The 15,439-nt window shown below is 42.2% G+C and overlaps 1 protein-coding gene across 1 annotated transcript; it reads left to right on the forward strand.

The window, feature by feature from the left end:
• The first annotated feature begins 966 nt into the window (after positions 1-966).
• On the forward strand, positions 967-14,007 carry PM20D1 (peptidase M20 domain containing 1). The gene is made up of 13 exons (XM_050911337.1): positions 967-1,171; positions 2,598-2,684; positions 3,274-3,506; positions 4,957-5,043; positions 5,846-5,979; positions 6,423-6,542; positions 7,322-7,397; positions 7,631-7,692; positions 7,950-8,028; positions 9,130-9,201; positions 10,054-10,222; positions 10,937-11,036; positions 11,873-14,007. Exons 1-13 carry the CDS (start codon positions 967-969, stop codon positions 12,000-12,002), a joined length of 1,554 nt encoding a protein of 517 aa, XP_050767294.1. The 3' UTR covers positions 12,003-14,007.
• The last annotated feature ends 1,432 nt before the right edge of the window (positions 14,008-15,439 follow it).

Here is a 15,439-nt window from a genome sequence, read left to right on the forward strand (position 1 = left end):
CTGGGGTAGAAAAATTTTAATTTCCAGTGTCCCTTTATTGCTCTTAAAGTAACAGTAATGTTGATATGTAATGGCTCTGAAGCCTTAGTTGATAAACGCATGATGCATAACCAGCTCAGAAATGTTTGTAATTTATTTAATTTAATATTGGTTTCGTTCTTTTTTGATAATAAAGAATGTGTGAACAATCATCTGCTTCTTCTGCTGATTCAAGAGCAGGCTTTCCATGGCAGCTCCCATCCGGTACTAAGAATCTCGGGACAGTTCATGGCATGGGAAGATGGGATAAATCTTCAAATTCAGTACAAGACAGGGGTAAAGAAGGGAACAACCATTTTCCCATCGTGCTCCCTGGTGAAACCAGGCAAGAAGTAACGCGCTTTTGAAAACCAGGCAGATTTAAACCCTGTCAGGAGTGGGGCTGGCACACACCAAGGCACACCACCATGCCTGAACCAGGCCCGTCGCTCTGCCTGGTCCTCACCGGCATCCTCCTGCCCAACCTGTGGCTCTCACTGAACCTGGGGGTGGTTATTCCCCACGGGCACCCCTTTTACCCCCCAAGCACCCCGTCATTTTGGGAGCAGCATCCTGAGCCCCAGCACTCTCAGCCTCCCAGCGGGCTCCAAGGCATGGCCCAAGCCAGGGTGAGGGGACATTCCCATTATTGCTTGCTGCTGTGGGTACCAGACACCGTTCGCCACGGCTCCTAAACGTCCCCTTGCGATAAGAAACATGCGATTTCACGGAGGGGAGAGAGAACCGACGCGCCCTGCCCACCCGCCCGCCGCCATTTCAAATGTGCCGCCGCGCAGAACTACAACTCCCAGGAGCACTCGCGGAGGGGGCGGATCCAAGCCGCCCATTGGCCGCCCTCTCGGGCGGGTGCGTGACGATTGGCGTTCGGCTACGCCCGTTCGCTCCTCAACGGGGCGGACGGCGGTCGGCGGCCGAAGTCCGCCGGGGATGGCGGACGGGAGCGGGCGGCGGCGGGTGGCGGCGTGGGCCGCGGGCCTGGGGCTGTGCGCGGCGGTGCTGGCGCTGGTGGCCGCCGTGCTGCTCCGCGCCTACGTCCTGCGAGCCCCGGCGATCCCGCGGCTGTGGGCGCGGCGCGGCGGCACCGCCGCCTTCAGTGCCGGCGAGAGGCTGGAGCTCAAGGAGGCGCTGCGAGGTGAGGGGGCCCGGCGGGCCGCCCTGGCTGGCCTCACCCTCCCGGCCCACCGGGCCTCCCCGGGGGCCTGCAGCCTGTGTGCCCCGCTCCATCCTCGGCTCAGGGGTTTGTTGCCGGCCCCCTGTTTCCCCGGCGTCGCGGCCGGGGCGTCCCGAGCTCGCCCTGGGGCTGTGGCGGCCCTCTCCGCAGGGAAAGGGTTGGCATCAAGGGCCGGCCGTGGGGCACGGGTGGGAACGGGGCAGCAGTGACGAAGGAGACTTCTGCAGGTGCTTTCCCCTTGGAGGAAACTGGTTGTTTATTCTCCTGAAGCCAGCTTTCTTCCCGTGTTGATTTTCTTCAGTGTTTCCCTCTCGTACATGCAGAATGCTGCAGGCACCCCGTGACTGCATTTGCTGGGCGTCTCTTTGTCCACTGGATAAATCATTGTTGGTTTGGTTTTTTTTTTTTTTCCTTTCTTGCTGGCTGCAACCTTGCACACTGCTTTGCTGCACGCAGCCAGCGTGTAACAAGTCAGGGTGTGTTTGTGCTCTCTGATAGTTTTCTGCAGAAGACTTTGAGCATATTTAGATCTCATGAGGGTTGGCAGTTTGCAGGAAACCACAATCTGCCATGAAGTGATAGTCCTGTACTGTTCAAGTAGGGGCTGGGTTCTGTAAATCTCATATGTTCCTGGTTTGTAAGATTTATTGCCTGGCAAATTCTGTTTACATACCTTTTAAATGGGAAAATGCAGGGATACAAGCGATACTTATTTCTGTGCTTCTTGAATAACACGATCTTTAAAAGAATCTGTAACCTCACTTGACAGATGCTCTTAGGAAAGGCAGCTGTGATTGGGACTAAGTTATACACATGTTTTGCATGACACTGACCCAATGTTGGAGAGCAGCCTTGTCTGACCCTGTTTAAATGACAGAGCAGACTAGAAGGACCAACAAAAGACCTGTCTGTTTATATATCTTAATAGGCTGGAGCAGTGTGAAAGAAGGTGTTATAACAATCTTGCCATCACAACCTGACTTACTATTGAAAAAGAACCTTGAACTGCCAACTAAGCTGCCTGCTCAGCTGCCAGGATAGTTATGACTATGAGGAATCAGGTCACCCTAGCAAAATGCAGCTGCTTCTGCACAGTAGCATTTCTAACAATGTTGTTCAACACGTCAGGATGGAAACAGAGTTCAAGTATCGAGAGAAATAGCTTAGCTGAAACTGGAAGGAAATACCAGTGTGCTGCATGCACACAGCTCGGCTGAAGTACATCAGTCTTTTTTGATAGTGGCAGCTCTTACTATCCTATGAAATAATCTTTAAAGCCTGGAAAATATTCAGGAACATAAATATTACTTTCCCTTTTGAAATGCAATTCAAGTATTGTTTGACTGATTTCAGTGTCGAATGATTTCTGTTTTGTATTTTATTGAAGGTGCTATTAAAATCCCAACTGTTTCCGTGTCTCCAGAGGACTTGAATACAACCGCCATGGCAGAATTTGGGAATTACATTCAGGAAGGTATTAAACTTTCATTCTTAGCAATCTCTGCTGCTCAATTTTATTTTCGTAAACAAATTGAAGGAGTATATATGGTTCTTGAATGTAATGGAACAGATTTTTATTTTGTTTTTCCTCAAGAAAGGACTGGCAAAAATGGCATATGTGAGTCACGTGGTGTAGCAGTGGCCAAAGCTAGAACAGAGAAGGTTCAAATGTCTTTTTGCAATGGTGGTTTTTGGTCCTTGAGATGGTTCAATGACCTTGCCGTTAAAAAAAAAAAAAAAAAAAAAAGAGGAAGACTACCCCTGCTTCAGCCTACTTTTTTGGCAGTCCCGTCATTGCTACCTGCAAAACAGCTGCAGCACTGGTGAAAAACAGTTCCTGATTTTGCTTAGGAAAGTCTTAAATAGAAAGTGAGGTGGATTGGTAGAAGTGTGAGAATGAAGCTGCACATCTGCTTCCTGAAGCAAATTTGTTGTGGTCAGTCTTATTTACAGTGCTCCCCTTGAGGCTAAATAGATGAATACTCTATGGAGCATATAATGATAAAATTGGACATTATTGTTAATTTTTCTTTTTCACGTGTTTTTAATTTTTTTCTTAACAGTCTTCCCGGCTGTATTTTCTTCAAAGTTCATTCAACATGAAATTGTTGGGAAATACAGCCATCTCTTTACTGTTCAGGGCTCTAACCCTGAAATGATGCCCTATATGCTGCTTGCACACATGGATGTTGTGCCTGCTCCCCCAGAGGGCTGGGATTTCCCTCCTTTCTCAGCTGCAGAGCATGAAGGTTTCATCTATGGACGAGGAACGCTGGATAACAAAAATTCTGCCATAGTACGTCGTCTTGGTAATATCATTTTGGAGAGATACAAAGCCTGAAAAAGGCAGGTTGGAGGAATCTATTCTTTTGAAATTTACTATATTGTCTCTCTTGCCCCTCTTTAAATGCAGGATGTTAGTGATAAATTCCTAAGCCCTGCAGTTTTCTCCCAACTTTTCCTAGAGATGAAGTGGAGTGGTCTTTTATTACTGAAGAAAGCAGAGTTAAAGCTCTTAGAAGATACAGAAAAACATATTCACAGATGCAGATGTATGTGGTTAAATGCCATATTTAAATTTTATGTCAAATGCTGTGTTTGAAATCGGGGATAGACCTTTTTCCCAGGTTTCATATGGGCATTCAAAGCCAAACCTGGCCCTTTGAAAAGGCTAGAGTTTCAAAATAAACAATGTTTATTTAATATTATAGTCAAATGACCTTGTACCTTTTATCTAGTCTGTGGCAGAACAAAGAGCTGTTGTACTAAGTACATTTGGGAGGAATAAAGTACAAAAAAGATTGATCTGTGAAGGATTTCTCATTTGGGAAAAGGTTGATGGAAAAATTAATAAGGAAAATAGTCCTTTGTGACTTGCAAAGATTACTTCTATGACAGCCCTGTATTTAAATTTAAACATGTTTAGCAAACCAGTGTCAGAGATGCTGTGGCCGCTTATGGCGGCATAGGCCATACTCCTAGAAAGTTTCTTCAGGTTGTTTAATCATCATTTTCAAAGCCTTGCAACTTAAAACTTTGTTTTGGTGCTTGCTTCTACTGTGAACTACACACGTAACTCCACAAATGGACAATAAAAATCAACAATTTCAGTGAACATGGCAAAAATGGGTGCTGACAAGGTAGAGGCAATATAGTTTCTTCTAATGTAAAAAATTAACTAGCTTAAATTGAAAAAAACAGATGAGATGGAATAATATAGCAAATGGTAGATTTCATTTCTCATTCTTCAGATTAGGTTTCTTGTTCTTCTGTTTCTGTCATCTTAGCACTTTTTGTACAAAATATACTGCTCATTAAAATAAATGGATTTGGTAGCTCAAGTCAGAGCCAAACTCTGTGTAGGATAGGCGATTTAAAGGAGCAGTGAATTGCTTGGATAATTACAACTCTGTCGTGCTTCCTGTGCAGTTTGTCACTGACTTCATCAGTAGCAAGAACAAGCCTACCCTGTGTTTGTGTATGTACACTGACACTGTGTAGCACACTAAGTCTTAAGCATTATTGATCAAAAATATTGCAGTGTGTTTTCCAGAGAATATGAGTATCATCAGTAGGAGTTGTAGAAATAAAAGCTCAACGATGAACAGGACAAAGTCACCTTAAGGGCGGTGAATGGATCATCTTTCTTTTACATTACATTGCATTCTTTTACATTTTACATTACATTACATTCTCCTTGCTAACACACCAGAGTAGTACAATACATTCTGCTTTTTTTTCTGCAGGGTATTCTGCAAGCTCTAGAATTTTTGCTGAGAAGAAATTACAGACCCCGCAGATCTTTCTATGTTGGTATTGGACATGACGAAGAGGTATTTCCTTTCATTTCATTGAAATAACGAGTTGTTTGCGTTGTTCATATATGTAACAAGGCTTAATTTTTAAACATTGTTTAGCTAGAAAGTCTTTCCTGTTTTTCTTGGTTATGTGGGTAGATACTGTGTCAGGCACGTGGTCATAGTTATATATTGATTGTTTGGCTTTTAATGACATTGACAAAGGATTTGGTGTGATGAGCGAAGAGAACACAGTAGTGTTAGTTCAAATTCTTTTCTGCATGGAGGGTGCAGCGGCAGTCACATTTTGGAGTATATATAGTACATGAAAAGCTGGCTTAAGATTTACATAGTTGTTCCAAATGATCAGGAAGAGCTAACAAAAATGTTCCACTTTTGTTGTGGGTATGCCCACTAGTAAATGGTACGAAGAGACAGATGGGGTGGTTTTGTTTATTTGTTTTCAAAATATAAAGACAAAGAATTGTTAATATTAAAATGAATACCTCTTTAAAATGACTAATCTGTGGAGCTTATAGCTCTGAGATACCATTGTGTCCAAGAACTAGTAGGACTCAAAGCAACATTCAGTGACTCGTGAATGAGAGCATTCCTCAGTGTGGATATAAATTCATCTGCTGCTAGACCGTTAACACTCTCCAATGAATTTTGCTAGGAAGAATCTTTTATTGACAGGTTGCTCTAGAGCTGTTCACTAGGGGATTTCTTGCATTCTTTGCATTGTAGCACTGGTCACTGTCAACAGCAAGATGTTTTCTGGTATTCTTCCCAATGGTATGGCTTAATCTGAGCAGTTCCTCTGGCTGGATTCTCACAGGTGTTTGGTCGGAAGGGAGCAATGAAGATTGCAGCTCTGTTGGAAGCTAGAGGAGTGAAACTCTCCTTCTTACTAGATGAAGGAAGCGCAATACTAGATGGCATCATTGGGGGAGTGAAGAAGCCAGTAGCTGTGTAAGAGAGAACACGATTGACCGTGCTGAAAGTGATCCTTTTTCAGTAATTAATTTGCGAGAAATGACCTTGCTAATGTCAATAAAATATGTTTTCAAGGCCTGTGGCAGCGTTGGTGTTGCTAAAGCTACAGCAGCGCACAAAGTGCAAGCAAAGGACCTTCAGCATTTGCTTGCTGTCCGTCACAGCTGTGCTGACAAACACAGAATGTTCGACTTAGCCAGTGCAAGCATGTTAATTTTATGCTGTAGAGTCTGCTCATTGGAGAAGCAGCCAAGACATCAGTCCTCCAAACATCTAAAGACTGCGTTAAGGATTTGTTGTTGCTGCTTCTTTGGTGTTTTTTATAATACTAAAAATATGCAGAGTACTTCTTTTTACCTATAGTCTGTACATGTGTGTTTGGAGTTGCATTAATCATTTATTTATTTATCCTTGACCAGAATTGCTATCACAGAAAAGGGTTCGATAACACTGAACTTCACTGTGGAAAAAGAGCCAGGACATTCATCCTTTCCTCCTAAGGAGACAAGTATTGGCATTCTTGCAGCAGCGATGTCCAGGTGAGAGCTTCCCTGTCATCTAACATTGAAGACAGTCAAGCAGACTGCTAAGTCACTGATATGTGACTTTCTTTTTTAATATATGTATTTAGAGTATTTTGCAAAATTCCCTTTATATATTTGAAATTGAAATTTGTAGCTCACTTTGAAGGGCAGAAATGCAATCCCCAGCAAAGGGGCAATTGCCAAATGTCTGGAGTATCTTTTCACTTCAGCTGTTCCTAGTGTCAGTTGATTCTTTAAAACCAAGACAATTGCTGCATCATGATGTCTACCATAATTTACTCTATAGTGACAGAGATTGCTTTGATTCAGTTGCAGAATTTCTCTGGAATTTATTCTTGCACATACCTGCTACCTCTAGCTGGTAATTATCCAAGCTGATAGACATGATGTAAAGTCAGAATGTGACAGGGTAAATCATCTCGTTACGGGTCTGTGGAGGTATCACGTTGGCTAATAAATAGGTATTTTAGAAAAACTTAGTATGTCCAGATACGATGGAATTTGGTGTGATATTTTTCTAGATTTCCATGTATTCTTCATAAGAGTCAGGCTTTTGGATTTTTTCAGCTGTTCTTGAAAGAAAGTCTTTGCATGTGACTGGAATGCTCAGAAATCTGTCGTGGAGCTGTGCTTGCAGATTTACTTATCAGGAGAGGAAAATGTGATTGCATCTCAAATACATGGATACATTTCAGAAATCAAATTCCTATCAACCTTCTGGAGCAATAATAGAGATTTTTTTAAATTTCAAATTTTCATTTGCTTTGCTGTAGACTGGAGCAGAATCCCTTGCGCAATCTGTTTGGCCATGGGCCAGAGCTCATGACTGTGGAGCACCTTGCATCAGAGGTGAGGAAAGAACTATGATTTCATTCTCAGATTTTCACATTAATAACTGAAGGGTAACCCAGCATATGAATTTAGAGCATAGTTACATAGTTCTTGGAAAGGAGAAGACGTAAGCTGGCCTTTCTCCCAGATAATTGTTTCTGCTGGAATTGTTTCAACCATAGCCAAGTGACAACACTGTCTTCTTGAAAACTAGAAACTTTCTGATTTGTGGTTTTGTTTCTTCCCCTTAGTTCGGGTTTCCTCTCAATCTCATCATGAGCAATCTATGGCTGTTTTCACCTATTGTCAGCAGGTAAGAAAATATATCCTTCATGACCATTCTCAGTCTCTCACCCTTAAAAGGTGAAGACCACTAGCCATTTCTAGTCTTCCCAGGAAATCACTTATACCATTTCATACTTCAGACAATGTCAGTGCTTTACTGTTAATAACCACTTTAATTGAATAGGCCATCATTCAGCTTATTGCCTATGTAATTGTGGTGCGTATGTTTTATCGATATCAAAATTATTTGAAAAACGTTTTTTTTGTTTGTTTATTTTTTGTAAGAGTTCTTGCCTGGAAACCTTCCACCAATGCCTTGATTCGAACTACTACAGCAGTCACGATGTTTAACGCAGGAATCAAGGTAGCTTCATTTTGATTTTTCTCGCATGTAGTACGATGAGACAATTAGGACATTTGGTTTCCACCTATTTATGTCCAGTCACAAGATCAGTACGGGCCCTGGTCTTAGACCCTGTGTGGTGTCACCACCAGTCTCATTTTTACTTTAGATGTGGCTTGGATTTAGCTACAGCTAAGGATTACTTCCTTTCAGAAGTATCTGATCTCTGTAAACCAGTGTTAAGATTGTTTATATTTTAGGATGGACAAGAAAGAGTGTTTTCTGTGTAATCATACAAAGTATCAATGACAGTATTTGAAACTGTCACAGATGTAAACGGTTCCCTAGCCCAGATGGGGTTTTGTGTTTGTGAGCACAGGTCTGGCATTTACCTTCATTCAAGTAGGGTTAGTGTGCACCTTGGACTGAGAGATAACAGGTTCTGGCTGATACAGCCAGGTCTTGCCCTGATAAGGAGGTATAGCTATCCAAAAATACTGTAGCCCTGGAAAATAAACAGGCTGTTTGGTGTATCCCTGAAAAAAATCTGTTACTGAAGGCATCACTGGACAAGAAAACAAGATGCAGTGGCTGAACAGTGACACTGAGTGGCCAGGAGAGAAGTGACACCCTGGTTTCCTGGTGTTTTTCTAAAGATTATACCTTTTTTGTTTAACAAAATTATAAATATTCTTTCTGTAGAAGAGTTATGTGTCTTCAGTAACATCATTTATTAAGTGACTTACATGTCTTATACTTGGGGAAAAGTAATATGACAGTGAGGTAAAAATATTAAAAAAAAAACCAACATAAACTTTCAGAATTTCTCAATATAAAGTTTCTGAAGGGAGAGGGCTTACCTCAAGAGGAAAAATTCTATATAACAGCTAACTTCATTTTTGTTGAATTGATGAATATTTCTTTGTGTAGTTGTCTGCATTATAGACGAGATTTACAGTATTTTAACACAGAGTACAGAAAGATATATCACACTTAATGTTAGCAGAAACAGTGAAACATTAGTCTGAGACCTGGAGTTGTTTGAGCAGTTTCTGAGTTTGCAGTTGGCATTTTAATCTGTTTTTAACTTCCTTTTAAGCTTTGGTCCTTCCTTTTTTCTAGATAAATGTCATCCCATCTTCTGCAAAAGCAACCGTGAACTTCCGGATCCACTCTGCAGAGAAGGCCACTGAGGTACTTGCTGCACCCCCAGATGCGGGGCTGTTCTCCATCCCTTTCTGAGCAGAGTGGCACTTGGCCATTTGTGGCAGCAGATCTGTTCTATAAGAATACTTTTTTCATCTCTCCCTGTATTCATACAAGCAGTAGAAAGGGAAGATTTGGGAATTGGTCCTTTATGGAGGCTGTCAGAAACACAGCTTATCTGATGTCTTTCCTCCTTTGAGATGGATTGCAAAGTGTATTGTTTACTATGGCTTCTGAATGTGGAGCAGAGCAAGAGGCAGATCAAACTTGGAAGCGTGCCTTGCAGTTGCATCGAGCAGATTTCAGAAGTCTTTTTGTGCCAAAGAGCACATGGATCATATGTGATTATGGAATGGAAGTGTTAAGGTTTGTAACCTGTGAGAATATGGAAATCTTGCACACTTCAGTAGGTATGACATGCCTGTCCAGCCAAGGACAGCTGTGAAACATTATCATTAAATAATATCTTCCCAAGCCTTTGCTGAAAGTTTACCTGTCTGGAAGCTTTATCTGGATTATTTATTTGGATGACCCAACTGCCAGGTAGCAGCAGGTTGACCACCCGCCTTTCAGGACTGAAGCAGTTCAGGAATACCTTGAGACAGTGATGTGCAGCTGATTGCGCTGGGGTTAAAAAAAATAGCTGAAGTGTCAGCCATCCACTGAGTAAGAGGAAGAGAGACTGCCACACAGTTTCAGTCCTAACTATGCATGTGTATTTGCAGCCACAGTTGGCAGTTCGCTGACAAATGTGTTCTGGAAAGTGGAACACTTGCTGGCATCTAGAAGGGATGCTCTCTCCTTTCTTTTGCTTATTTAATCTCTGTGTTTTACCCATAGGTGCTAGAGATAGTTAGAAACATGGTTGCTGATGATAGAGTGAAGATTGATGTAGTAGAGGCCTTTGACCCGCTCCCCATCAGTCCTTGGGATGACCAGACATTTGGAGTCCATATTGTTCAAAGAACCATTCTGGATACTTTCCCGGATGTTGACAGTGTAGTCCCAGGTAACAGCAAGCACATGACGATTATTGTTTCCTCTCCAACTTCTGCCCTGCTTTGCTCTCTCCCATCCCCCAATATTGACTTGTTTCCATTTTCTGTGTACTTCTCCACCCCAGCTGTTAACTACTGGAAACAGCTGGTTTTTCCTCTTTTTATTCAGTTCCCTCTTTATGTTTTAAAAGTTTTAATGTTGTTTTTTAGTAGTGGAAGTAAAAAAGCAAACAGGAAACTCACAGAAACAATGAGCCTTGAATTTGACTCTTTGCACATACAAAAGAATCTCTTCAGGGAAGAAAGGAATTGTGAGGGAGAGAAGGAGGTCTTCTTGCTTTAGCTCTTCTTTTATTGTTTTCATAGCTGGCAAAACCATTCCTGCTTTTCTGTATTGTTCCTTATGATCCCAGCCCCTTCCCTTCTCACAGCTCCTTTCTAGTTCTGTACTGTTTGTTGGACTGCAGTTTGAACCTGAAACTTTTGTGGAGGCTGAGTATCATGGCTGTTCTTAGAATGATTGAATTGTATGTTCAGCTCCTCCTGTTCATGAAGGAGAGAATGTTCTTCCAGGATGTACGAATAAACTGTTTCCAGTGATTTTGCTTTTGGTGTAGCTAGGGGTTATATAGAATGTTATCAGATGCCTTTCGTTTCTCCTGGGAAAAGGGTGGGTCATTAAATTGCTGCTCTCATGCAAAGTAAACCTGAGGTTTGTTTTCCAGGCACATGTGTTGGAAACACAGACAGCAGGCATTTCACTAACGTCACAAATGCCATTTATCGATTTAACCCACTGCTCTTGAAATCAGATGATCTTCCCAGGTACTGTGTTCTGTGTGCATGTGGGCAGCTGTTTGGGGTGGGGACTAATGAAAGAGAAAATCGATATGCATTAGGCAGAAGAAGGAAACCCAACCTTGTATACCTTGGCGTGGTGGTGGTGTTGCCTCACATTCTGTTAGGCCACCCATTTCCTGCAGATTTGGGTGCTGCACAAATAGGGGATGGTAATTACACTGGGAGAGTGTTAGCCCTTACTCTTCTTTACTTCAAATGCAGACAAGACCTCATTTAGGTGTCCCATTCGGTAGTACAGCAATGCTGTGAAGCTGACTGGGTCCTTTATGTAGTGCAGCAGTGTGAAAAGTGGTGTTCTGGTAGTTGGCCTTGTTTAAGAGATTTATCTGTATGTTTGGACACATGCCACTGAATTTATTTCTCCTTAAAGCTGGAAGTTAGGTTTCCTGGAGTAAAGTGGTAACAAAGAACATCATCATGCAAGGGATTGTTTGTTTATTTAGCATGTACTAGATTTGTCGTTTTATTGAGGTGCAGATGATACAGGAGTAGAGTCTTCTCATAGCTGTACAGGACAGTGACATAAATGGCCAAGAAGTGGGCAAAGAGCTGGAATACTATTTTTTTCTTTTCCACATACACCATGGACTTAGTTGTTGTGCTCTGAGCCTTAGAATCAGTAAATTTGGTTGGCCTGAGGAGCAAACATTGCAGTTACAGTGCAGTATTTGGTGTATTTTGCTGTATTTTTGTGTTGTGCATTGCTTTCTGAAGCGAACAGGCAAGTAGGGTGCTGGGTATATGCAGGTGGGTCACAAATGCACACTGGCATGAAAAACATTCTTTTTTTTTTCTTCCAGGATCCATGGGTTGAATGAGAGAATCTCAATTGAGAATTACGAGAAACAGGTCGAGTTTCTCTTTCAGCTGATTAAGAACTGTGATACTGACAAGCTTCCGGAGCCTCACGCGAACTCCCACGAGCTGTGAGAAACACACCTGAGAAGAGCAGCTACTAAGGTGGACTCTGGGATGGCAGGGGTCTGGGCCATGAGATGCAGTTGTGTGTTGCGTATTAAGCTATGTCTGGAATTTGAGTTTTGTATATCGTGGTTTACATGCAGACGGAAAAACTGCTGGTTGCTGCTTTAGGCAAATGTATGGTTTGCCAGAAATTGATAAGAACCTGAACAAAACACAACAAATAACCCTGATTTCTGTTCCTCCCTGGTCTGACATGCAGCCATTCATCTGATGGTATTAATTTTTTCAGCGCTTTCTTTAAGCCTCTGAAATTGGTAGTCACTTAAAAATCTAAGCTATAATCAGCAGTCACTCACCTGTCAGTAAAAGAGGTGAATCTTCCTATGTGTGCTTTTGAAAAACTCATTTTATACAGTTAATTGATTTTTTACGAATGATGTGTCTCAAAAGCTCACGTGAAATGTTTGTGACATGGTGTAGGTTTCATGTAATTGGTAGAGTTACGCTAAGAGTTTGTTGCACTGCTGCTTGGTATGGGCTTGGGAAGATCCCCAGGTGATGCTCTCAACCAGCATCAATGGTGCTCTCAACCAGTGTCAGTGTTAACTTGCTACTGCTAAGTTCTCCCATGCACGCACTGATTTCTGACTCTATTTTACAATACTGAGCTCCAGAAGTTCTAGCTATGTTGCTTTAGCTGATGTTGCCCTGATCTCAGAGGTGCTGAAAACTTTTCTTCCTGTCTTTTCAGTGACTTTTTTTTTTCCTCTCTCACTCTTTGGTATGGCCCAGGGTATGTTGTGCAGCTGGGTGTCAGAATAAGGAATTGCAGCTTTAAATAAGAAACTAAATCAGTGTTGCCTGCTCATATATATTCTCTTTTCACTGAATCAGTTTCTGTAGTGTGTGTTTCTCTTTGATCCTCTGAGGACTTGATTGTGAAAGATGGTGAAGCCCTTCAGTTTCTTCCAGTTCAGTGGGAGCAGAAAGTCTTTGTTCCTTCTCTGCCTATGCAAGCACTTTTCACTTCACTGCAGCACTTCTGTTGACTCAGCTCTTTGGGAATCCTAATGTAGACAGGCCATTGATGTTGACTCTATTTCATCTTGCACTTCTTGCACTAGCATGCCTATCTTTGTTAACACTAAAGGGTTAAGCATTCTTTTGGCCTTGATAGTCTCTTTAGTTGGGGTTACCATTATGCATTAAATAAAGAAAGAATTAAGAACCAGATGTTAGCCAAAGTAAAGACTGGGTGAAAGCCGCTTTGTTATACTGACATGCGGGCTCTGTGCTGCAGGTACTAGTGCAACTCCTCCTGTTGCACTGTTGCAGAGATGTGTGTCTCTTTTTCAGAGTTTTAATTATACGCTGGAATGAGTGGTCGTTCTGCTCTAAATTAATACTGTAAAATGTACTGAAACGTACAGGAAATACCCTGAAACGTATCCTGAAACACAGCAATGGAACTGTGATTCCTGTTCTTTCCGTTCGCCATTCTCTTATTTATTTGCAGTCTGATCTTATCAGTATGGCCAATGGGCTAAAACTGTATCAATCTACTAAATAATTGAAACCAGATCAGCATTTTCATCTAATAAAACAAGGAATGCAGATTATTTTCTGATTATTATTTAGCCTTTTTATGTAACTGTGTAATTGCAGTGAAGTCATTTCCACACCTGATTCTACACTACAGCAAGTCATAAAGTTTCCATCAAAACAAATCCACATATTTTCCAGCCTGCTTTAATCTTTGCACGCTCCCTGGTGCTCCCCTTTCTATACAACATTAGCTAGCTCTGTTTATGCATTATTGGGTAGTAAATAGCTTGCATCTTTTACGGTTTATTGCATTTTCTCTGTGTGCCCTAACATTAATTTGTTTAGCCACATGTCTATGGCTCTTTTGTGAAGGTGTCATTCCTCTTGCAAACTCCTGTCGCAGACACAGCAAAAGTGATGTGTCAGGGTACAGCACAGAATAAAATACATCCCCGGGAGTGGGAGGTGGAGGAAAGTTTTTTGTTTTGTTTTTTTTTTCTCTGGCAAGTCTCTATAAGGACAACTGAGTCTAAAGCCTTCACTTTGACTATGGCAGTATGGGGTCAATATTGTTTAATGTCTTCATTAATGACCTGGGTGATAGGACAGTGCATTCTCAGCAAGTTTGCAGATGATGCAAAACTGGGAGGAATGGTTGACTCACCTGATGGTTGTCCTGCTGTTCAGAGGGACCTCGACAGCTGGAGAAATGGGAAAACGGGACTCTCATGAAGTTCAGCAAAGGGAAATGCAAAGTTCTGCACCTGGGGAGGAATAACCCCGTGCTGGGGACTGGCTGGCTGGAAAGCAGCTTTGCAGAGAAGGACACAGGGGTCCTGGTGGACAGGTTGAACATGAGCCAGTAACATGCCCTGGAGGCAAAGAACGCCAACAGTGTCCTGGGAGTAGAGATTAGATGGTGTCCCGAGATCCCTTCCAATCTCAACTGTTCTGTGATTCTGTTGTAGGGCACAGGTTGCGAAAATCCTAACTTGGGTCATGCTGTTACGCAGTGAAGGCGGTGTTGTGGTGTGGAAGGAGGGATTTGTTGCCTCTTGTAGTAGCAAATGGGTCCTAAAGACATAAAGCATCCTTTATATTTTGTAATCTCCTGTCCCCAACCAAAAATCACTCATGTCTGTGTTTTGGTGAGGATTGTTTCTTTAAAGGACATTCATCTGAAGATTGATTTTTGCTGCTGAAGGAAAAGTGAAGGGCAGACAGCGCTGGGAAGGCAGCGTTGGTTTTGGCAGGTACTGTGCAAATGTGTGCCATGAGGTTTCGCTAACGCCTCATTTGCAGAGCCTCATTAAGTGCTGCTCATCAGCTAGTGCTGAAATCATGCAGTGCCTCTGCATTGAGTAAATGTTCAACAGAGCTTTACTGCAATCTGAAGCTACTAAACTGAAGTGCTTTAAACAGACCGTATCTTGCAGGATCCAATGGTGAAAAAGCACATTCCCCATCTCTGCCCATTTTTTCCAATCACTTCTGATAACTGTCTGTGCTTTTTTCCATGCAGCAGCTTTGCCCTTTGTATTCTTGAGTCTCCTTATTTTATCATATTAGCTGCCATGTCACGCTTATCTGGCACAATTCTGAAGGGTCGCTCAATGGTTTGGTATCTGCATACCTCTGCTGACAGAACAGTTTTCTTGCCACCTCATTTTACTGCTCCCATGAGATGTTTTCAGACAACATCTCTCATCTTGAGTGGTATTTGAAATCTTAGTGTCATCATGTAAATATAGTGTAAGGATGATGCGCTGGCTGCGAAGGTCGTATACAACTTTGCATTGTATGAGTAGTTACTTGATAATGGCAAGTACATCATGAAAACACAGATTAATAGCTTTGTGAGCTATTCTTTTTTTTTTTTTTTTTGTAATGAGTCACTG

This window comes from Gymnogyps californianus, chromosome 27 (genome assembly GCF_018139145.2).
Source record: "Gymnogyps californianus isolate 813 chromosome 27, ASM1813914v2, whole genome shotgun sequence".
Lineage (NCBI taxonomy): Eukaryota > Metazoa > Chordata > Aves > Accipitriformes > Cathartidae > Gymnogyps > Gymnogyps californianus.